The sequence below is a fragment of the Populus trichocarpa genome, chromosome 1 (assembly GCF_000002775.5).
Source record: "Populus trichocarpa isolate Nisqually-1 chromosome 1, P.trichocarpa_v4.1, whole genome shotgun sequence".
NCBI lineage: Eukaryota > Viridiplantae > Streptophyta > Magnoliopsida > Malpighiales > Salicaceae > Populus > Populus trichocarpa.
Window position 1 is genome coordinate 3082828 of NC_037285.2, and position 21732 is coordinate 3104559.

Consider the following 21732-nt stretch of genomic DNA (forward strand, 5'->3'; position numbering starts at 1 on the left):
AAACAAATGAGACCTACTTTCTTCTCTCTTTTTTGCCTTTCTTTCATTAATATTTTTTATTTAATATTTAATATCTTTTTAATACTTCATTAGTTATTATAATTTTAGAATCATGTATATTATATCCATAAATTGAAAATTTTTCACGTGTAGTTTATGAAGATTAAATAAAAGAAAGCGTAATCAATCATTTTATCATCTTATATGAAATAAAAAAAAATTTATAATAAATAAAAAAAAAGAAATAAAAAGAGCCGGGCTCCAGCATGCTGCGAAGTTGGATACATTTACATGTGAATGGGCCCTGTTATTAAGTCCAGAAAAGGATCCAGCAAGGAATGGGCCTAACAAGTGGGTTCATGTTCGGGCTTATAAATACTTGTCGTAAATTAAAGATAAACAAATAATATTTAATATTATAAATAGTTTAATGTAAAAAAATATTAATCCTAATATCCTACTTTTAAAAAAAAATCAGTTGATGGTTCGGTATGCGTTTGCAAATGCTGTGCTCCATTACCGAGGTTGCGTGGTAACGTGGTATAAACTGTGTTTTTAAAAAATTTAAATTTTTTTATTTAAAATAAAAAATAATTTATGTTTTTATATTGATGTTAAAAATAATTTTTAATAAATAAATAAAATTTATTTTAATATACTTCTAAGTAAAATACCACTATAAACCATAACTATCAGAATCTCATATAGGCATAAACCAAGGGAAGTTATGGGTCAGTTTACACGGGAATGTCAAAGGATTGCAACGTTTTTACCAGCTACCATGGCAGTGAAGTCCACAAAGCTGTCTGGTGCATGTTCTCTTGAAAAGGAGGGAGAGATTCTTAGCAAACTTGACGGCTGCCCTGGTGTGAAACAATGTTATGGAGAGACGTTACCCTGGGTGAAGAAGAGGAGACGGTTTATAATCTGTTGTTGAATTTGCTTATGATGCTACTTGAGCTGATCTTACTGACAAAAGCGGAGGCTGTGGGTTACCTGAACCTCTAAAGTAAGGTTCTATACAAGATGCGTTCTCGAAGGGCTTCAAAAGTTCATGAGTTCGGTTCTGTTCAACGTAATACAAAACCTGACAACATATTGATGGCTCCTGCTGGCTTTGTTGCTGCTACTAACGATGTGGCAAAAATTGGTTCAAAGAAAGCAAATAAAAAGACTTCTTTAAGAGGAAATCCAATGTACGTTTCACCTGAAATAGTGAAAAATTCGGTATCCAAGAAACATCATCTGATATTCGGGGGGCACTAGGCTGTGCAGTGCTTAAGATGTTGACAGCGAAGCCTCCATGGATTCTAAAGACTGATCGAAAGAAGGATCCTGATTCAGTTACGAGGATTGGTTCCACACATGAATCACCAGCTATTCCTAACAACATATCAGAGGAAGGTAAGAATTTTCTCAGATATTGCTACGCAAAGAGTCCTGCATGGAGATCGACAGCAAGTGAAGTGAGCTCCTGAATCACAAGTTTGTGGTGGAATTTGAAGAAGAAGGAGAAGGAGAGAAGCATGCTAGTGAAGGAGAGGTCTTGGATCTTGAAGGGGTCAGTTGATCACTGTCTTCAACCTACGACGAGGACAGCTATGTATCTCTGGAGGATTCTTCATCCGCTTCCCTTGTTCCTGATGCCTTTCCAATATTTACAAATACATCGGTTAAACAAGTTGCAATGTAGCGTGCTCAATTTGTTTCTTTCAACTTAAGTTTAATGGCTCTGTGTTCTGATTGTTCACGAGATTTTCAGTATTGCATATTTTAGTTCGGATGCATTTCAATCAATCATTCAAAATTGATTATTTGTTCTTAATCTTTTTCTTCTGTTATACTAATGAATTCTTTCTGCTGCATTTACACATTCTTTTGTGCCATTTTATTGTCTGCAACAAATCATGATGCTGCTGCTCTAAAATATCTTTTGCTGGCAGTGCTAAGAAAAAGTTGAAGCATAAAACAACTGGACAGATATAGTAATGACATGATTAGAATGTATTATTGGTTACTTGAAATTGATTGTTAGGTTAAGAGAGCTGAAGATTACAATTTACAAAGGCAGAGCCAGATGGTACATCTACTTTCAGCTTCAGCATTGGTACTACCTGCAATCATTAATAATTCCAAGTCCATACATTTGATTCTTTGGTGCTATCTTCCCGGTTCTTGCACTTCCTTTTTATTTTTACTGTAGTGCTTCAGTTCCATTGTTTCTCATTGATCTGTTTTCTAGTTATGAGTATATTGTTATCATACAAGTTGGTTTATTTATTTATAGTGGTAATGGTAGAAATCTGTATATTCTTGGTGCCTTAGCTGAAGTTGAGGAATAGAAGTGTCAGGAATTAGCTGCAGCTGACAATGGTCCTACCAAAATGTCATTACAACTGTTCAACAAATGTAGAAAATCATAGTTAAATCTCTGAAGTTCTAGAAGTGATGATTACTAGGAAATAAAGAGTTGATAACAGGTAAGGTAACTGAAGATGAAGATGAAATCAAGTCTTCGGAGTCATTATCAGGAACTTGGTAACAATGATGAAAAGAAAAAGGTTATGATTACCTTATTATGACTCTGTGAGAGCTTATAATAATTGGATTCTATATCCGATGTCATGCCATGTTTATGAGATTTCACCTACTCTGTAGTCTGTCCAAACTGTGCATACCTTGCAGGACACCACACTTGAATGTGCATAGTTTTTCCCCTTGGAACATTATCTGGTATTATTCATCAGCTGTATCTTAAATGTCTGTAATTACTGCCATGTCACTTCTTGTTGTAATACAATCAGGTTCCAGAACAAAAATAAACCCCATCATAGCAATATATAAAAAATAGGTACACATGGTACGAAAAACCCTAATTTCCAAAGGAAACTAGCATTTCAGGACAGGATGCACTCACTCTAGCAGTGAAGCCCGTTAGAAGAACAAACAACGCAGTTATTCTGCTCTTCAAAAGGAAGTTGAAACAAAGTAGGAAGTGGGGATAGATTAAGTAACTTCAACACACACATTTACGTGTAGTTAAGGAGTGACAATCTTCAAGGGAATATCTCAATGACCAAGTTGATTGTAAGTAAGTTGATGAAAATAAAGGAAGGAATCATAATATCTGAGATTGACCACTGCAGAATCTGAAAATCTTAAAAGCCAAGTTTGAGCTTTAGTAGGCTTTCCTGACAGATATTCCTTGGTTCTGTATGGATTAAATTGGTAATGGATCATGATTTTCCTTTATTTTGGAGTTAGAGCGGAGGATTTGAAACTCATATTCCCAATAATATATATAGCTTTGGGGTGAACTTTGTTGTAATGTTAAGATCTGTGTCTTGTTGCATTTGTTAATTCAAACTGCAGCTGGTAAGAGAATAAGTATTTAGATTAAGGGCATGAAAAGATGAATTATTCTCTAGGATGTGAATTTCACAGTTACCTGCACATCCAAGACACAAATACAGCCTTTCACCCGTAACATTTAAACAATCGGATGGTAAGGAGCTACGAATATAAATTAAAAATTATAGTACTCAATAAAAGGAAGCAAGTGTTAATCAATAACATAGTTCTTCCATTAATATTGCTAACTACAATAAACGAATCATTGATTACAAGGACAAAATTATCTTGTAATCTACTGCAATACGCAGAAAAAATGAAAGAATCCTCAACATTGAATTTCAACCTAGACCTATTTGACTGAAAAGTCTGCATTACTTCACTCCTATGCACCAGCAGGGATAGTGCAGGTTGGCAGATACTGCTGCACTGCATTTTCTTCAACCCGTGATGCATGCGTCATTGCATCAACATTACTGGTAATACCCTCTTCATCATCAGACCAAGGAGAGAAACATGAACCCTCATCTGATGTGAAGCTCCACTCTTCATAAAATGAGGAGCCACTAAATTCATCATCTGTCCCGCATAATGTGTCTGTCCATTCCACACTTTCTGCATCCAAAGTCTCCACAAATTCACCACCATCTAAATCCACTCCTGACACAAAAGGTTCATCCAGCAACATCTCAGCAGTAAACCTGAACATAGGGTTGGCAACAAAACACCTTTTCAAGAAATCCTTGGCATCCTTCGAAACCTCTGAAGGCATTTTAGGCAATTCATATCCATCACCAATCTTTCTCTTTAGTTCTTCAATAGTAACATCAGGTTTCACATCCCAAGCTTGCTTGCCAGTAAGCATCTCAAGCACAACACATCCAAGAGCCCATATGTCACAAGGAGGCTCTTGAACATGATTAGCCACAGTCTCTGGTGCCATGTACAAAGTAGTCCCTCTTAAATAAGGGTCGATTTTCCTTTTCTTGTTCCTCTTCTCTGATTTCTTTGCCAACCCAAAATCCCCAATCTTTGCCACAAATTCACCTGCCTTCGTACTACTGGAAACAAGCAAAATATTCTCAGGCTTGAGATCACAATGCACATAACCATGGCTATGAATATAATGGATCCCTTCAAGAATAGACCTAGTGTATCTTTTCACATCCAATTCAGGCAAACCAACACCATCAGATTTCTTGATAAGACCAGCTAAGGTCCCTCCTGATGCATACTCTAACAACACATTATAAAACATCTCACCACCTCCATCCCTAGTAGTTTCTTCACCAAAACACTTGATAATAAAAGGACAGCCATTGAGACAGTTAAATACCTCTTTCTCCTTTTGAAGTGAACAAGAAGCAGAGACCTCTGCAGACTTGACAGCCATAACTGGAGGATAATAGCCATTTCTTGATTTGGGGCTCTTTAAACTTGCTAAATAAACTGATCCAAACCCTCCTTTGCCAAGAAGTGGCCCTCTTGACCATGCCACTCCGCCATTGTTATTGCTGTACTTCATGCTCTCTTCTCCCCCTCCTCCTACTACGTGTTTTGCCTTTCCCTTCATTGCTAGCAGCTTCTCTCCTTTTCCTTCCCTCTTTTGAAAGTTAAACGCAAGTGAATTGTATACAAAATGCCTCCTTAGGGTTTTGGATATATATAGAGAAAGCGAGTTTGAAAACTTAAACGCGTTTGGAAATGGATTTTCACCGATTGTAAATTGTGTTATGTGCACTTTGCTAACTACACCTTCGGTCAATCATCAATTCTTTCGGATTATTATGTCGCAATACATTGTCGGAAAGGTTTTGAACGGTAGCATCTCTTCTCCCTAAACTATTAAGATCGAGACACATTTAGCCTTATACTAACAAATTGTTCAATCATGCCCTTGAACCATCAATTTTATCTTTGGGGATAATTTTGTCCCGCTGTCTATTTCACCATTACAAATGGCTCAAGTTTTGATTGCCAGAACCCTCTTTAAGAATTCTTTTTTATTTATTTTTAATTGAAATTCTCATAAATATTAATAAAAATCCAATATATTTCAAGAAATAATTTTAAAAATTTTAGATCAAGAAGTATTTTTTATGATCTTTTAGCCTACAAATATTAAAGAACCACGTTATGTTTAGGACCAAAAATATTTAAAATATTTATGTTATACAAACCTAGCTATTAAATGGGATTTTATTTTCAAACACGGTCTATATATATAAAGAGAGTGTTTTTATCTGTGAGAGGTACACCGCGAGGAACATCAATCTTTGAATCAACTTTAATACCTCATAGTTACCAAGAGTATCATACTATCAAGAAAAGAATTTTTTGCTATTTTTAAGCTCACTCTTCTAGAAAAATTTCATTTTAATCTCAAATGTATATATTTATTTTCAGTTGAGTCCCAAATTTATAAATCTTATTAATGTTTTCTTGTCAATGTTTATGTGTATTATTATCAAATTAATATCATTTTAGTACATAAATACGCACATTAGACCGAAAGTGTTAATGTTTATTAATTCTTTATCAAATTTTATCGAGAAAAAAAACCATTTTAGTACATAATTGATTAAACTTATGAGTTTGGGGTAAAATTGAGAATGAATATATAGGTTTAGGACTAAATTGAAGTTTCCCATAAACCTACCATCTATCACTGGGACAAAGTCCGATGATAAAAGTCCTTGATAACTAGTACTACTTTTCACTTTTTTTGTCCTATGCTTGACATTAAATAGTAAATTCATGTAACTGGTTTCTATGTCAGGGAAGAAATAAAATGTTCATAAGTTATGTTTCATGTTATTAATGTCAAGACTGTTCAAAAAATCTTAGAACAATTAATGATCAAAAATAGTTTGTTATTATTAAGAAATCCACTACTATTATATTATGTTGATGGCCAGTTTAAATGAAAAAATTCATACCCTTCTCAGCACATTTATTAAATTATATTTATTGTTGATTTGTGTTAAAAAAATAAAAATAATTATATTTGTCAAAGATATAAGTGTCTTTTTATATAATAATATGTTTAAGTATTTACCATAATTTTTTTAAAAAAACAAATACTATGATTAATTATAGAGATTAAATAGCTCTTAACAAGTATTTGGACACTATTAAACTATTAAATTACTTTATATTCTAAAGATTTAGAGAATCCAAAGGCTCCACTTTCTTTTAATTGCCACTTATATTTTTTTTCAATGGTCATACAAATTGGTTTTAATTAAATAAATTGATTAAATTATACTCATATAATTATTACACGGTTTAATTTAAAATTCAAGTTAAATAAGGAATTGATCAGTCACATTATCTTTGAACTAGTCAAATTAACTAGGACGAGTTAGAGTAACTCCTACACGGTTTAATTTTAAATGCGGACTATATAAAAAGTTGGATTGGAAGGCTTTTTTTATATCAATTTTATTTTTATTTTTTAATTTGATTCTCAAATTTTTTTCCTGATCAATCAGATGCATTTGAACTGATCAAGACGACTAGGTGAACTCTAATATAATTTGATTTTAAATTGAGCTAAATAAAAAATCGTATCAAGAGATTCTAAAATTAACTTTATTTTGACGAGTTTAATAAAAATACCAAACAATCTTTTATACCAATAATATTTTTTACAGTAATATTTTTTATTATATTTATAAAAAAAAAAAATAGAACCGCTGCTTTGCACACGAGCATGTAAGCCAGCATATACCAAGTTAAATGATGTGATTCCAAAGAAACTTGAAATCTAATCATGCTCGTGATTTAAATGTTAATTCAACTTGAGCCATCACTCTTCCTCTTAGGGATCATAGTCATACCTTCTTCTTTTTTAATCTTTGTTGATGTTCTAGCATGTTGATTGAACTTGTCCGCTGGCAATTAGACTTTAGCCAAGTGGTCAAGGTTGGCTACTGTCCCTCTGGAGGACTTGGAAATGATCAAACATTGAATTAGATATTTTTTTTCCCTGCGTCTAGTCTTCCTTTGCCGAGTCAGATTTGAATGCATAGCAGACACTTATGACTAGCACGCAGAAATTCCTCCTCTCAGTATCATATCTGCGTCTCTTTTTACCAGTAGAATGGAAGAGCTGCTTCAACAATTAATGGGCCCAGCTCAAAATTCAACAGGATCAAGTCTAGACATGGATCCACCTTTAGTCCAGGTATGGAAACCCAGCAAAATGTTCTTATTGGATATGCTGCGTGGAGCTCCCACCATGGAGCCCTTCAGCCTAGAATTGAATTCAGAGCTGAATTCATCAACACTGAAGTGTACGAGAAGAAGTCTCTGCAGTCTGAATGTTGAGTGTCTTAAAGGATCAAAACTTGCACTGCCTCTCTTGATGCATCAGCTTGGTCACTGTATAGACTAGGCCAAAGGCCTAAGAAAATCCCAAAATCCTTACACCACTACAGTAGCACCATCCATTTGAAGGATAAACTGATTATTAAAAAGCAATTTGCAAGCTGGAAGTGCTGGGGGTGCCTTATTCAAGGATAACAGTTCAACAAAGCTTGCAAGTGGATCAAAATTCGGGCTGCCACAAACTTCTCTTGAAAGGATGGGTCCTAAAAGATATTCTGATTATTGACATTCCAAGCTAGTTGAGTCTTGTAATCCCTCCATTTATGATGATGACGACTCTGATAGCGACAGCCAAAAACAGCAGACGAAGCAGCACTAGCTAAGAATTGCAATGACCTTTTTTTCATAAAATTTGGGTAAGAAAATGATATTGCATATAACTTGTAATCCGCCAGTCTATTCACTGCCTAAATAGTAAACACAAAGACAAGACCGCATTCTTTCAAGAGTTCTTGTTGTTTTTTCCTGTTCCTTCCTTTCCTTGATCTAAACAACTTCGGCCATCAGCAGAACTTAGCTAGTTTGATCTTCCACAATCCATTCTGTGCAGCCACTGCCAATGCAAAGATTGAATAAAATCCAAGCTCCCAAGAAATACTGGTTGTTCCTGTACAATGAAAATGAAAGACGCATCCCAGCTATCTTTGGTTGATATGACCCAGGATTAGCATCTTGTTCCAGAAGTATGAGCCACAGACAGTGGCCTTAGTCATTTGCACTCAAAGGACACTAAAAAATTATGTCAACCTTATTCTTCTGGAAACAAGTTTCACTAATAGGACACAAAAAAGTCAACTGCGGTACCTGAATGAAACACATCCTGCATCCACGATGAACAGGGAAAAGTAATGTGAACTGCGACCTCTTTGTGTGTTTATCACATGCATATCCAACTGTGAGGGCAAAGCAAAGGTTGAGAGTGGGCATGCCCTACTAAATGAAGAAAACCCTCAGCCAATCTGTCCTGTTGTCCTTTCAATGCCTATTCATTTAGGCTTAGTTGAAAGTCTACTCATCATGAGGAAAGAGGTAAGATTAGTTTTTTAGTCCCTCCACAAAATCATAGCCTGCATTGAATTTCTTTTCAGTTCCCGAAAGATCCGTATCTACACTTCTCTCTCAAAAGTTCCATTTTTTTTTTCTGGCGGTAATTCATTATTATGAAGCAGGATGAAAGTGTAAGGAGCAAAGGTTTTCATAAAAGAAACATTATTGGGCACTTACAGCAGAAGAAAAAATGATCTTCATCAGAACATTTCTGCTGCTGCTGTTCCAGCATTTATTTCTAAGTTCTGCTTTCGCGGTTTCAGGTTCTCGCCACCATCGTAACCATTCCTTGCTTGCTGACGAGGCTGCTCTTCTAGCATTCAAAAAGACCATCGTTTTTGATCCAGAGTCCAAGCTAGCTGGCTGGACTGAGGGCGGAGATGTTTGCAGCTTCACAGGTGTCCGATGTGACAAACATCGTCACAGTGTGGTACAACTCAATCTGTCCCGCAGTGGACTCACCGGGGCATTGTCACCCATCATTTCAAATCTCAGTGGGCTTCGATATCTCATTCTTGATGAGAATCACTTTTATGGCATTATTCCTCCCGAATTTTCTTCTCTCCGGCATCTGCATTCTCTTCGGCTAGACAGCAATAATCTACGTGGCTCATTTCCGGGATTTCTTGCTGCTCTTCCCAACCTCACCGTGCTAACTCTCACTGAAAACCATTTGATGGGCACACTTCCACCTTCTTTATTCTCTAACTGCACTTCATTAGCAAATATAGAACTGTCACAGAACTTGCTTACGGGAAAAATTCCCCAGGAGATTGGAAATTGTCCAAGTCTCTGGAACCTCAATTTGTACAACAATCAATTTACAGGAGAACTTCCTGCATCTTTAGCCAACATTTCAGAACTGTATAATATAGATGTGGAGTCTAACAGTCTTACTGGAGAATTGCCCGCAAATATCATAGGGAAACTATATTCAGTTGTCTCGCTCCACTTCTCATATAATAAGATGGTCAGCCATGATCACAACACCAACCTCGAGCCATTCTTTACAGCACTTGCAAATTGTACCGAATTGCAGGAGCTGGAATTGGCTGGTATGCGCCTTGGAGGAAGATTGCCCAGTTCAATTGGCCGACTTAGCGGCGACCTAAGCACTCTGTTATTGCAAGAAAACAGCATCTTTGGAACGATTCCTCCAGGCATAGCACGTCTTTCCAGCCTTACGTGGCTGAACTTGACGTCCAATTCTCTAAATGGGACCATTTCAGCCGAAATCAGCCGGTTGTCTTACTTGGAGCAGCTTTTCTTATCACATAACTTGCTAACGGGTGCAATTCCAGCAGCATTAGGTCAACTCCCTCATCTTGGTCTGCTCGACCTGTCAAACAATCAACTCTCTGGTGAAATCCCTGCAAGTCTAGGAAATTTGGTTCGATTGAGTTTTATGTTTCTCAACAACAACCTTCTTACAGGAACTATTCCTCCAACATTAGGGAAGTGCACTGATCTTTCCATGCTGGACCTGTCCTATAACAGATTGACAGGGAGTATTCCTCCAGAAATATCAGGTATACGCGAGATCCGAAGATATCTAAATCTTTCACACAATCTTCTTGATGGTCCTTTACCTATAGAACTCAGTAAGCTGGAAAATGTTGAAGAGATAGATGTTTCATCAAACAACCTCAGCGGGAGCATCTTCTTTCAGATATCAAGCTGCATCGCAGTGACGCGGCTAAATTTCTCACACAATTCTATTGAAGGGCACCTTCCTGATTCCATTGGTGATCTAAAGAACCTTGAATCCTTTGATGTTTCAGGAAACCACTTATCTGGAGGTATCCCAACAAGCCTCAACAAAAGTCGAAGCCTCAGTTTCCTAAATCTTTCTTTCAACGACTTTGCAGGAGTGATACCCTCTGGTGGTGTCTTCAATTCTGTCACGGATAAGTCATTCATAGGCAATCAGGATCTTTGTGGTGCAGTTTCTGGCATGCCCAAATGCTCTCATAAGAGACATTGGTTTCGCTTACGTTTGTTCTTGATTGTATTTGTACTGCTCACATTTGCATCAGCTTTCTTAACAACAATTTTCTGTGTGATTGGAATCCGCCGTATCAAGGCCATGGTTTCCTCTGGAAACTCTGTGGATACAGAACAGGCAAGGAAACCAGAAACTCCAGAACTGATCCACAATTTTCCAAGAGTTACATATAGAGAACTCTCTGAAGCCACGGGAGGGTTTGATGAGCAGAGACTAGTTGGGACAGGTAGCTATGGACGTGTCTATAAGGGTCTTCTTCCAGATGGGACAGCCATAGCCGTAAAGGTATTGCAGTTCCAGTCTGGGAATTCAACCAAGAGTTTTAACAGAGAATGCCAAGTGTTGAAGAGGATTAGGCACAGAAATCTGATAAGGATCATAACAGCATGCAGTCTTCCTGATTTCAAGGCTCTTGTTCTTCCATACATGGCAAATGGAAGCTTGGATAGCCGTCTATATCCCCATTCAGAGACAGGTTTAGGTTCAGGCAGTTCCGATTTGACTCTCCTACAGAGGGTTAGCATTTGCAGTGACATAGCTGAAGGCATGGCCTATCTGCATCACCACTCCCCTGTTAAAGTCATACATTGTGATCTAAAGCCAAGTAACGTTCTTCTTAACGATGACATGACAGCTCTGGTTTCTGATTTTGGCATAGCAAGGCTGGTTATGACTGTTGGGGGTGGAAATGGTGGGGTGGTTGAGAATATGGGAAACTCTACAGCAAATTTGCTTTGCGGATCAATCGGATACATCGCTCCAGGTACAAATTTCTTCATTACTTCTGCATATAGAAATCTAACAGAAGGATTCTAAATTTATTTTTGAATCGCGAAATACTTCCATTACTTCACACTGATATAAAACACAGAGAGTAAATCACCATGAGTTTTTATAATGCAGAGTATGGATTCGGATCAAACACTTCTACAAAAGGAGATGTTTACAGCTTTGGCGTTCTAGTACTCGAGATGGTGACTAGAAAAAGGCCAACAGATGACATGTTTGTCGGTGGGCTAAACCTACACAAATGGGTCAAGACTCACTACCATGGTAGATTAGAGAGAGTGGTAGACCCTTCCTTGATGAGAGCTTCAAGAGATCAATTCCATGAAGTGAAAAGGATGTGGGAAGTTGCCATTGGAGAATTAGTTGAGCTGGGTATTCTTTGCACTCAGGAGTCCCCCTCTACTAGGCCTACAATGCTTGATGCTGCTGATGACTTGGATAGACTAAAGAGGTATCTTAGTGGCGACACAACTGCCACATTTGCTTCCTCTCTAGGGATTTCATCATCCACTCTCGGAGATGACTAACTCCTTCCCCCCATTTTCTGTACATGCACTGTAATGCCTCTGGTTTAATATTATGCTAACCTTTCAAAAAAATCAGACTGAAAATCACCACTAAATCTCTCTTCTTTTCCCCGGACAATAAAATCTGTAATGCCATTGCTATAAACTCACCATAAAATCTCTGAGATCAAGCACGGATAGATGCAAGATACTTGAAGCCAACAAAGAGTTTTTTGCTTTACTACTGTTTCTTTCCTTTTCCTTCCCGGAGGAACAAAGTCACGTACATCTTCTACCTCGAGTCCCGACCAGAAACAATTCCGCTGTCATGTTCTTTTTCAGATAAACATGTAAAGCATATAAAGCAAACTAGGAAACAACAAAACAAACTAGAAGCTTTAAACTTCAGAAACACAGAGAGTTACGTCGGGCAAGCGGAAGCCATTGGTTAGCTGAGTGTGAACTGTGAATTTAATCCTTATAGTTTAAAAAATATGATTAATTGATCTTCTTAGTTTCAAAAACTATATGTTTAATCTCTATATTTTAAAAAAAAGTTTTAAATTTAGTCCTTTTGTCATGTTCTTTTTCAGTTTATTTTGTTTTACAACCAGCACTGTCTTCTGTTAGTTGAAGCTCACCCTTCAAATGATTTAGTGTCTTTAACAGTACGGAAAAAAGATTTTGAGTTTTCCATGTTGCTAAGCAATGGAACTTGCAGGAAACTAGGGATGATAACCCAATGAAGAAATGGGAAAAAAGGAAAAGGAAAAGGAAATTCAAGCTATTTTATTGATTAATATCAAACAGAAATATATCTTATGCGTTAGCAGTAACTAGTATTTCCTTACATGAAAATCCCACAGACCTCAACTAGTACTTTACATTACAGGGGATTTCCTTCAAACATGACAAGCCAAAACAGAGTAGAAGGGCAGAGAGACAAAACAGAACACCCTGCTTGCCAACATTGAGGCCTCAATCAACTTCCTCAATCTTAGGTCCGGCACCGGAACCACCAGAGCTAGTATTGCCATAGCCACTATTTGGCATCCCAGCACCACCACCCATTGGCATATCTCCACCAGCACCTTGATACATCTTTGCAATAATTGGATTGCACAAATCCTCTAACTCCTTCTGTTTGTCTGCAAATTCGTCAACCTCTGCCAATTGGTTCCTTTCCAACCACTCAATAGTCTCATCAATTGCTTTCTCGATCTTCTGCTTATCAGCTGGACCCAATTTCCCTGCAAACTTCTCGTCCTTCACTGTATTTCTCATATTGTAAGCATAATTCTCCAATGAGTTCTTGGCATCCACCTTCTTCTTCACCTCCTCGTCCTCTGCCTTGTACTTCTCTGCTTCTTGCACCAATCTCTCAATCTCATCTTTACTCAACCTTCCCTTGTCATTGGTGATGGTGATCTTGTTCTTCACTCCTGCAGTCTTATCCTCAGCAGAAACATTCAGAATTCCATTAGCATCAATGTCGAAACATACATTGATCTGAGGGACTCCTCTAGGAGCAGGAGGGATGCCAGCGAGCTCAAATTTACCAAGAAGGTTATTGTCCTTGGTTCTTGCCCTTTCACCTTCATAAACCTGAATTAGCACTCCTGGCTGATTATCAGAATATGTGGAGAAGATTTGCTCCTTCTTGGTAGGAATCGTTGTGTTTCTTGGAATCAAGGTAGTCATTACACCACCAGCAGTCTCAATTCCAAGGCTAAGAGGAGTGACATCAAGAAGAAGCAAATCTTGAACCCTCTCATTCCCTTCACCGCTCAAAATTGCAGCTTGGACGGCAGCTCCGTATGCAACAGCTTCATCAGGATTGATGCTCTTGCAAAGTTCCTTGCCATTGAAGAAATCTTGCAAGAGTTGCTGAACTTTGGGGATTCTTGTTGAACCACCAACAAGAACAACCTCATGAACTTGACTCTTATCAATCTTGGAGTCGCGAAGACATTTCTCCACTGGTTCCATACACTTTCTAAACAAATCCATGTTCAATTCTTCAAACCTTGCTCTAGTAATAGTAGAATAGAAATCAATACCTTCATAGAGAGAATCAATTTCAATCGTCGTCTGCGTAGTCGAAGACAAAGTCCTCTTCGCCCTCTCACACGCAGTCCTCAACCTTCTCAAAGCTCTTGGATTGCCACTAATATCCTTCTTGTGCTTCCTCTTGAACTCTCCAACAAAATGATTAACAAGCCTGTTATCAAAGTCCTCACCTCCAAGATGAGTATCACCCGCAGTAGCCTTCACTTCAAAAATCCCCTCCTCGATCGTCAACAGAGAAACATCGAACGTCCCGCCACCAAGATCGAAAATAAGAACATTCTGCTCTCCGCTTCGCGACGCCTTTTTATCCAGACCGTAAGCAATAGCAGCAGCAGTAGGTTCATTAATAATCCTCAAAACATTCAGCCCAGAAATAGCACCAGCATCCTTGGTAGCCTGCCTTTGCGAGTCATTGAAATAAGCAGGCACCGTAACGACCGCATTCTTAATAGAATGGCCCAGATAAGCCTCAGCAATCTCCCTCATTTTCGTCAAAACCATAGAAGATATCTCCTCTGCCGCAAACTGTTTCTCTTCACCTTTGTACTTAACAACAATCATAGGCTTATCACCAGGACCTGGAATCACCTTAAAAGGCCAGTGCTTCATGTCACTCTGAACAGAAGGCTCAGAGAAACGCCTCCCGATAAGTCTTTTCGCATCGAAAACAGTGTTTAGAGGATTCATGGCAACTTGGTTCTTTGCTGCATCACCTATCAAACGTTCAGTATCTGTGAAGGCGACATAAGATGGAGTAGTTCTGTTGCCTTGGTCATTGGCTATGATCTCGACACGATCATTCTGCCACACACCTACACAACTGTAGGTTGTGCCAAGATCAATACCAATGGCCTTGCCTTCAGTCTTTGATGCCATATATCTACAAGAAACTTTAACAACAAGAGTCTCTAAAGAAAGACTTGGCTATGAATAACAAGAAGTGTTTGTTTTCGTGGGTTTTGAGAGAGCTTTCTTATTTTTTTCTTTGGCTCAAAGTTTCTAGTTGGTGGAAGCCCTTTGGGAGAGGAATGTATATAAAGGGAGTGTGGAGGTTATGGAGAAATTTCGAGAGGAGAGTAGAAGACGGTAAGATGAGAGAGAAATTGATGCCGAAGACGAAGAGTTTGACTGGTGGAAGTTAAAGAAAGTGTTAAGGTTGTAACTAGAGAGTTCTGGAGAAGTGGTGAAGTTTGTTTTGCTGTTTGGTGTCAAGAAGCGTACCAGACAAGCACGTGGAATTCTTAGCGGGTGTTTCGGGCATGTTCTTCAAAATATTTAAAATTATATTAAAATAATATATTTTTTAAAATTTATTTTTGATATAAATATAGATTTAAAAATACTTAAAAATATTAATTTAAAAAAAATCAAAAATGGAAGAAACAGCTGTGCCGCCAAATAGTCTTTTATAATGGATTGTTATTGCATAAGGAATTCTTTATTTAACTTGATATTTGGATCAGATTTATAGGTTGTTTGAAATTATGTTAGAAATTAATTTTTAAAATAGTTTTTATTTAAAAATATATTAAAATAATAATTTTTATTTTTAAAATTTTATTTTTGACATTAACACATTAAAATAATTCAAAAATATAGAAAAAATAATTTTAAACTAAAAAAAATTAAAAACATTATTAACTGCAATCTTAAACACTTACCTTAATATTTATGTTGTAGCATAATTTAATAATGGGAAAAAAGAAAAAGTAAAGGGTAGACGATAAGAAAAAATATATATATATGACGAGGCCAGGCATGCACGTGCCTTGTTGTTTGTTGTATTTTTATTTTTTTTTCTTTTATTTTTTTATTTTTCCACCAAAATCACTTATTCTTTGATTTCGTAATGATTCTTAAATATTATTATAATTTTTTATTTGAATATTAATAATTTTTCTTTCAATTATTTTGTATTTGATATGAAAATAATAATACTGATAATAAATTGTTCATCAAAATTTATTTTTTTAATTTTTATTTTGAACATATTTTATTTATCTATATCATTTTCTTATCTTTCAATCATATATAAAAATAAGAAAATATTAAGTATTTTAAAAATGATAAAATATTTTTTTTATGAGAACCAATAGTTTCAATTTAAAATATTGTGTTCGCTTTGATAAATAAAAGATAAAAATTATCTTAATGAAAAAAAAAATCAAAATAATTATATTTTTTAATTAGATAATAATATCAAACGATTTCCTAAACCTATCATCTATGTTTTTTAAAAAAAAAATTAGAAGCGGGGACAACAAAAATACGTCAAAGGGCAAGGCGCCTCCATGCCCGATTAGTCTTAAACCATCTCAAACCCAAGTAATAACACGTGTCATATTAATTTCGGAAAATTTCATGGACTGGGTTGAGGAGCAGATTGGGTCGGTGACAGTAAGCAAAGGCCAAGAGTTACAGTTTAACATGGTCAAAAGCCAGCCACCATGACTGTGCCAGCCCATTTCAGCTCACGAGCACCCTCCAGAACCCTCTGGTGTTCCCTCTGTTTTTTCCTGGAGCTCTCTCCATTTCGCTCCCCCTGGCATCTTCTACCGATCTCTTTTGCTCTCTCAAACTTTCCAATACATTGCGCACACCCCTATATATATATCGACAGCAAGCCTCCAATTTCACTTCAGACAGAAACAAACATAACACGAAAGGTAACAAGTTCAGCCCAAAACACGCACCCACACTCTCGAAACCAACCAAATTTCTTTGCTCTCGTTCCCTTTTTAACACTTTCTTGCTAAAACATCCATAATGGCATCAAAAACTGAAGGAAAGGCCATTGGGATTGATCTTGGCACAACCTACAGCTGTGTAGGCGTGTGGCAGAATGATCGTGTAGAGATCATAGCAAATGATCAAGGCAACAGAACCACTCCCTCTTATGTTGCCTTCACTGACACTGAACGTTTGATAGGTGATGCAGCTAAGAACCAGGTTGCGATGAACCCTCAAAACACTGTTTTTGATGCGAAAAGACTTATTGGCAGGCGTTTCTCTGACCCTTCAGTTCAGAGTGACATGAAGCACTGGCCTTTCAAGGTGGTTCCAGACCCTGCTGACAAGCCTCTGATTGTGGTGCAGTATAAAGGTGAAGAGAAGAGGTTTTCAGCTGAAGAAATCTCTTCTATGGTGTTAACCAAGATGAAGGAGATTGCTGAGGCTTATCTTGGTCATGCTGTGAATAATGCTGTGGTTACTGTGCCTGCTTATTTCAATGACTCGCAAAGGCAGGCTACAAAGGATGCTGGAGCTATTGCAGGTCTGAATGTTTTGAGGATTATTAATGAGCCAACTGCTGCTGCCATTGCTTATGGTTTGGATAAGAAGGCGTCGAAGAGTGGCGAGCAAAACGTGCTTATTTTCGATCTTGGTGGTGGAACTTTTGATGTTTCTTTGTTGACAATTGAGGAGGGGATTTTTGAAGTGAAAGCTACTGCTGGTGATACTCATCTTGGAGGTGAGGATTTTGATAATAGGCTTGTTAATCATTTTGTTGCAGAGTTCAGGAGGAAGCACAAGAAGGATATTAGTGCCAACGCCAAAGCTCTGAGAAGGTTGAGGACTGCCTGCGAGAGGGCAAAGAGGACTTTGTCTTCGACCACTCAGACAACAATTGAGATTGATTCTCTCTATGAAGGTATTGATTTCTATTCTACAATCACAAGAGCAAGATTTGAAGAAATGAACATGGATTTATTTAGAAGGTGCATGGAACCTGTGGAGAAGTGTCTCCGTGATGCAAAGATTGATAAGAGCCACGTTCATGAAATTGTTCTTGTTGGGGGATCAACAAGGATTCCCAAAGTGCAGCAACTTCTGCAAGATTTCTTCAATGGTAAGGAACTCTGCAAGAGCATAAACCCTGACGAGGCTGTTGCTTATGGAGCTGCCGTCCAAGCTGCAATATTGAGTGGAGAAGGGAATGAGAAGGTTCAAGATTTACTTCTCCTTGATGTCACTCCTCTTAGCGTTGGCATTGAGACTGCTGGTGGTGTGATGACAGTCTTGATTCCAAGAAACACAACAATTCCCACCAAGAAAGAGCAAGTCTTCAGTACTTACTCTGATAACCAAACCAGTGTGCTAATTCAAGTGTATGAAGGTGAAAGGGCTCAAACCAAGGACAACAATCTTCTTGGCACATTTGAGCTTAAAGGAATCCCTCCAGCGCCTAGAGGTGTTCCGCAGATCAATGTATGCTTCGACATCGATGCAAATGGCATCTTGAATGTTTCTGCAGAAGATAAGGCTTCAGGAGTGAAGAATAAGATTACCATCACCAATGACAAGGGAAGACTGGGCAAGGATGATATTGAGAGAATGGTGCAAGAGGCAGAGAGATACAAAGCAGAGGATGAGAAAGTGAAGAAGAAGGTGGAGGCCAAGAATGCCCTGGAGAACTACGCTTACAATATGAGGAATACAGTGAGAGATGACAAGGTTGGTGGTAAGTTGGACCCGGCCGACAAGCAGAAGATTGAGAAGGAGATTGAGGAGACAATTGACTGGCTAGACAGGAATCAATTGGCAGAAGTAGATGAATTTGAGGACAAGTTGAAGGAGTTGGAGGGCTTATGCAATCCAATCATTTCAAAGATGTATCAAGGAGCTGGCGGTGATGTGCCAATGGGTGGCGGTGCCCAGATGCCAGGAGGTGCGTACAGCAAGGCTAGCTCTGGTGGTTCTGGAGCCGGGCCTAAGATTGAGGAGGTTGATTAAGGCTTGAAAGTACTCATTTTAAATGTTCTATTTTTATCGGCTCCTGTTACTCTGTCCTTGAATGTGCTTAAGTGATTCGAATGAGGCATGCTTAAGTATTAATGTTGTGAAAAATCATGCAGTGGAATCAATGATGATGTGTATTTAGATGTCTGATGAAATACAAGGAGTTGTTTAATTATCCATTCCCACTTCTCTTCATTTTCTTTTTCATTAATCTCTGATAGTTGGCTCCCAGCAGCAGAAAGATTGGCCTTCTGTCAACTACTAAGAGATTATACCAAAACACTTGTAAAATGCGAAGTATCGAATCTTTATATATCAACAGCTGCTTGGAAATTCTGTCAGGACTCGGGTCTGACTTGAAACTCTTAAAGCCTGAGAGAGAGGAATCCAATTCTGTGTCGTCCAAACTCTAAACTATCCAATATTTGAACCAAAATTGTCCAAGCTGCCTAATGGTTCAACCCAGTCGTGATAAACTTTCTAATGCTGCTCCTTCTTTGATTGGATCAAGACGCCCTACATACATGTATATATGGCAACCTGAAAATCGTTTCAATCATACAAAAACTACAGCAAAGCATCCAAATTCTTGATTTCAACCTGAAAACTATGGCAACCTGCTTTGATCAAATAAATGACAAAATCAACAAGATGGAGGGTATATGGAATCCAATCATTTCAAAGCAAGCTGCTGGTGGCAAAGGCTAGTTTGGAGCTGGTGCTGGTTAATTATAAGATTGAATGATGAGGCTTGAACTTCAGTCTCTGTCATTTTGCACCTTCTAATACTCTATCTTCGAGCTATGCTTTTGTTATTCTCTGTTGGTTTTTTTCTTCACTGATTAATTCCATGCATAGTTCTCCTAGTTTTAACGTTGTGTGAACATAAAATATACAGCGTGTTTGATGTTTTTCAGGGTATTGTTTGATGAAATTAAGGGCTTATAATACAGATGGAGTTTCGGTGTACTGAAGGATTCTATCATAAAGGTGTTCTATCGGGAGTGTTCCAAAATTGATGCAAAATGTTCTGAAAATATATATATGAATAATTCTTTTGAGAAAAAAAGTATTTAAATCAGTAAATTGTCGCTCCAGATTTCATAAAGTTGTCATATAAGCCCTCGAATTTTAAAAAGGTTGATAAATAGGGGCCCAGTTCCACAAATTTTCTAAAGTAAAATGAAGATTTCTCATAAATAAAGGAACTTTCTCAGTCGAAAGTAAAGAAAAAGTGGGCATCCAATTCTCCTGCGTCTTTATTCATCAAGCTCTGGCATGGGATGTTGTTGGTGTTCGGTAACGTTCTATTAGGCTGTGCTTATCAATATTTAGAGCAGCTAAATAGTATCTGATTAAATCTTATTATTATACTTTACAGGTATAAAATAATCAATGAACGATAAAAATATTTGAAAAAATATATTTCATTTATATTTGAAATAATTTATGAATTTTCAATCTTGCATGGTATTTTATTGTGAGATTAATTATGATAATGAGGAGAATTAGGTGATAAAAATAAGAATAAAACTGAGATTCTATATAAAATTAATGAAGAGGAACAAAAAAAAGACGGTGCTATTCCATTCCAGAGATTTAACGCTACCACTTGATTAGCATCCTCACCTCACCATCCTGCTTTGCATGGGCCATTGTTTAATCTAAGTAAAATTTAACTAAACAAACGCTAAATAAATTGGATAAATATATAATGAAGAATATATATCAGATCTAATAAAAATATACTGGATTTGGGATTCTTGAGGGGAAAAAAAAACTATTGATAGATCCAAAAACCGAGAGAGAGACCTTCCCGGTCCATTTAGGATGTGTTTATTTTTTAGATAGTTTTTATAGTTATAATTTGAAAAAAAAAATTTAAAAAATATTTTTAATTATAGTTAGTTGGATTTAGATGTGTTTGTAGTTGAATGTGTAGCAAAAAATATGTATAAAATATTTAGATAAAATATTTTGGTTTTTTTATAAATAGTAAAAATGAGACCAGTAAGGAATATTTACAAAACTTAGTTAAAAAAAAATATATAAAAACTATTGTACAAAACCTGCGTTTTAAGAGTTTTATGCTATACCAAACATGTTGTTGTGTTTATTTTACCACTAATGTGAAAGCTAACGGAAAACAAACGCATTCTTAGTATGATTACAAGAGCATGCAAATTAAAAGAAATTTCGACATATAAAACCATACTAATATAACTTACTTGAGTGGATGAAATTGCACATAAAAAAGTTTAATGGCCGGAAAAAACATTTACGCAATGTTCGTATAATAAGTACACACCCAAGTAATCTCATTTCCCATCTGTTTATTTTGTCTTGCTCCTAGAACTCTCTCCCTGAAGCCTTCAACCCTATATAGCCTCTTTTGCCTATCAAAACAGGTAACCTCTATCCCCCAAGCCATCCTCCTCCACCTTTCCTCCCCCTCCTAAAGCATTTCAAAAGGAAAAGAAGAGAAATTGAGGAAAAGTTAAATGAAGGTTAAGTTTCTAGCTTGGACTTTCTCCATCTTCTTATGTAGCATGGCCCTTCATCGAGTTACATCCACGCCACAACATGAAGATTTCGACAAGCCAGAACCTCTTATGCAAGGACAAGTTCACGGTTGGAACTCGTTTTCGTTTATGGTAGTTCAAATCTGCTGCTTTCCTCTTTTAGGCCAGGGACACTAATTTTCTAGACTTATTGCACCTGCAGATCTAGAAGGCAAGATCGGTTTGTCTAGAGAAGGTGAAAGAAGAGAATACAAGGGAAAGCATGAGATTTTTCACTCAATAAAGGGACAGAAAGGAAAGGGGGCTTATG

General features: G+C 37.2%; 4 protein-coding genes across 5 annotated transcripts; 2 read left to right on the forward strand and 2 right to left on the reverse strand.

Moving 5' to 3' along the window:
• Positions 1 to 3562: 3562 nt before the first annotated feature.
• LOC18094239 (mitogen-activated protein kinase kinase kinase 20) lies at positions 3563 to 5054 on the reverse strand. Its single transcript, XM_006368425.3, has one exon. The coding sequence runs from the start codon at positions 4922 to 4924 to the stop codon at positions 3737 to 3739; it is 1188 nt and encodes a 395-aa protein (XP_006368487.1). The 5' UTR covers positions 4925 to 5054; the 3' UTR covers positions 3563 to 3736.
• Positions 5055 to 7511: 2457 nt separating this feature from the next.
• Positions 7512 to 12685, forward strand: LOC18094240 (putative leucine-rich repeat receptor-like serine/threonine-protein kinase At2g24130). 2 transcript variants are annotated; one of them, XM_052448060.1, is made up of 3 exons: positions 7512 to 8772; positions 8913 to 11558; positions 11699 to 12685. In XM_052448060.1, exons 2-3 carry the CDS (start codon positions 8981 to 8983, stop codon positions 12109 to 12111), a joined length of 2991 nt encoding a protein of 996 aa, XP_052304020.1. In that variant the 5' UTR covers positions 7512 to 8772; positions 8913 to 8980; the 3' UTR covers positions 12112 to 12685. The 2 variants fall into 2 exon arrangements, with proteins under 2 accessions (XP_052304020.1, XP_006368488.2); XM_006368426.3 differs by having other exon boundaries at positions 7512 to 11558.
• A 172-nt stretch (positions 12686 to 12857) lies between these two features.
• Positions 12858 to 15264, reverse strand: LOC18094241 (heat shock 70 kDa protein). Its single transcript, XM_006368427.3, has one exon. It carries the CDS (start codon positions 15034 to 15036, stop codon positions 13069 to 13071), a length of 1968 nt encoding a protein of 655 aa, XP_006368489.1. The 5' UTR covers positions 15037 to 15264; the 3' UTR covers positions 12858 to 13068.
• Positions 15265 to 16633: 1369 nt separating this feature from the next.
• Positions 16634 to 19079, forward strand: LOC18094242 (heat shock 70 kDa protein). Its single transcript, XM_006368428.3, has one exon. It carries the CDS (start codon positions 16927 to 16929, stop codon positions 18892 to 18894), a length of 1968 nt encoding a protein of 655 aa, XP_006368490.1. The 5' UTR covers positions 16634 to 16926; the 3' UTR covers positions 18895 to 19079.
• Positions 19080 to 21732: the final 2653 nt, after the last annotated feature.

Coding starts and splice junctions, on each gene's coding strand:
- LOC18094239 (XM_006368425.3), bottom strand. CDS start 4,924: ATGAAGGGAAAGGCAAAACACGTAGTAGGAGGAGGGGGAGAAGAGAGC.
- LOC18094240 (XM_006368426.3), top strand. CDS start 8,981: ATGATCTTCATCAGAACATTTCTGCTGCTGCTGTTCCAGCATTTATTT. Junction 11,559..11,698: donor AATCGGATACATCGCTCCAG/GTACAAATTTCT, acceptor TTTATAATGCAG/AGTATGGATTCGGATCAAAC.
- LOC18094241 (XM_006368427.3), bottom strand. CDS start 15,036: ATGGCATCAAAGACTGAAGGCAAGGCCATTGGTATTGATCTTGGCACA.
- LOC18094242 (XM_006368428.3), top strand. CDS start 16,927: ATGGCATCAAAAACTGAAGGAAAGGCCATTGGGATTGATCTTGGCACA.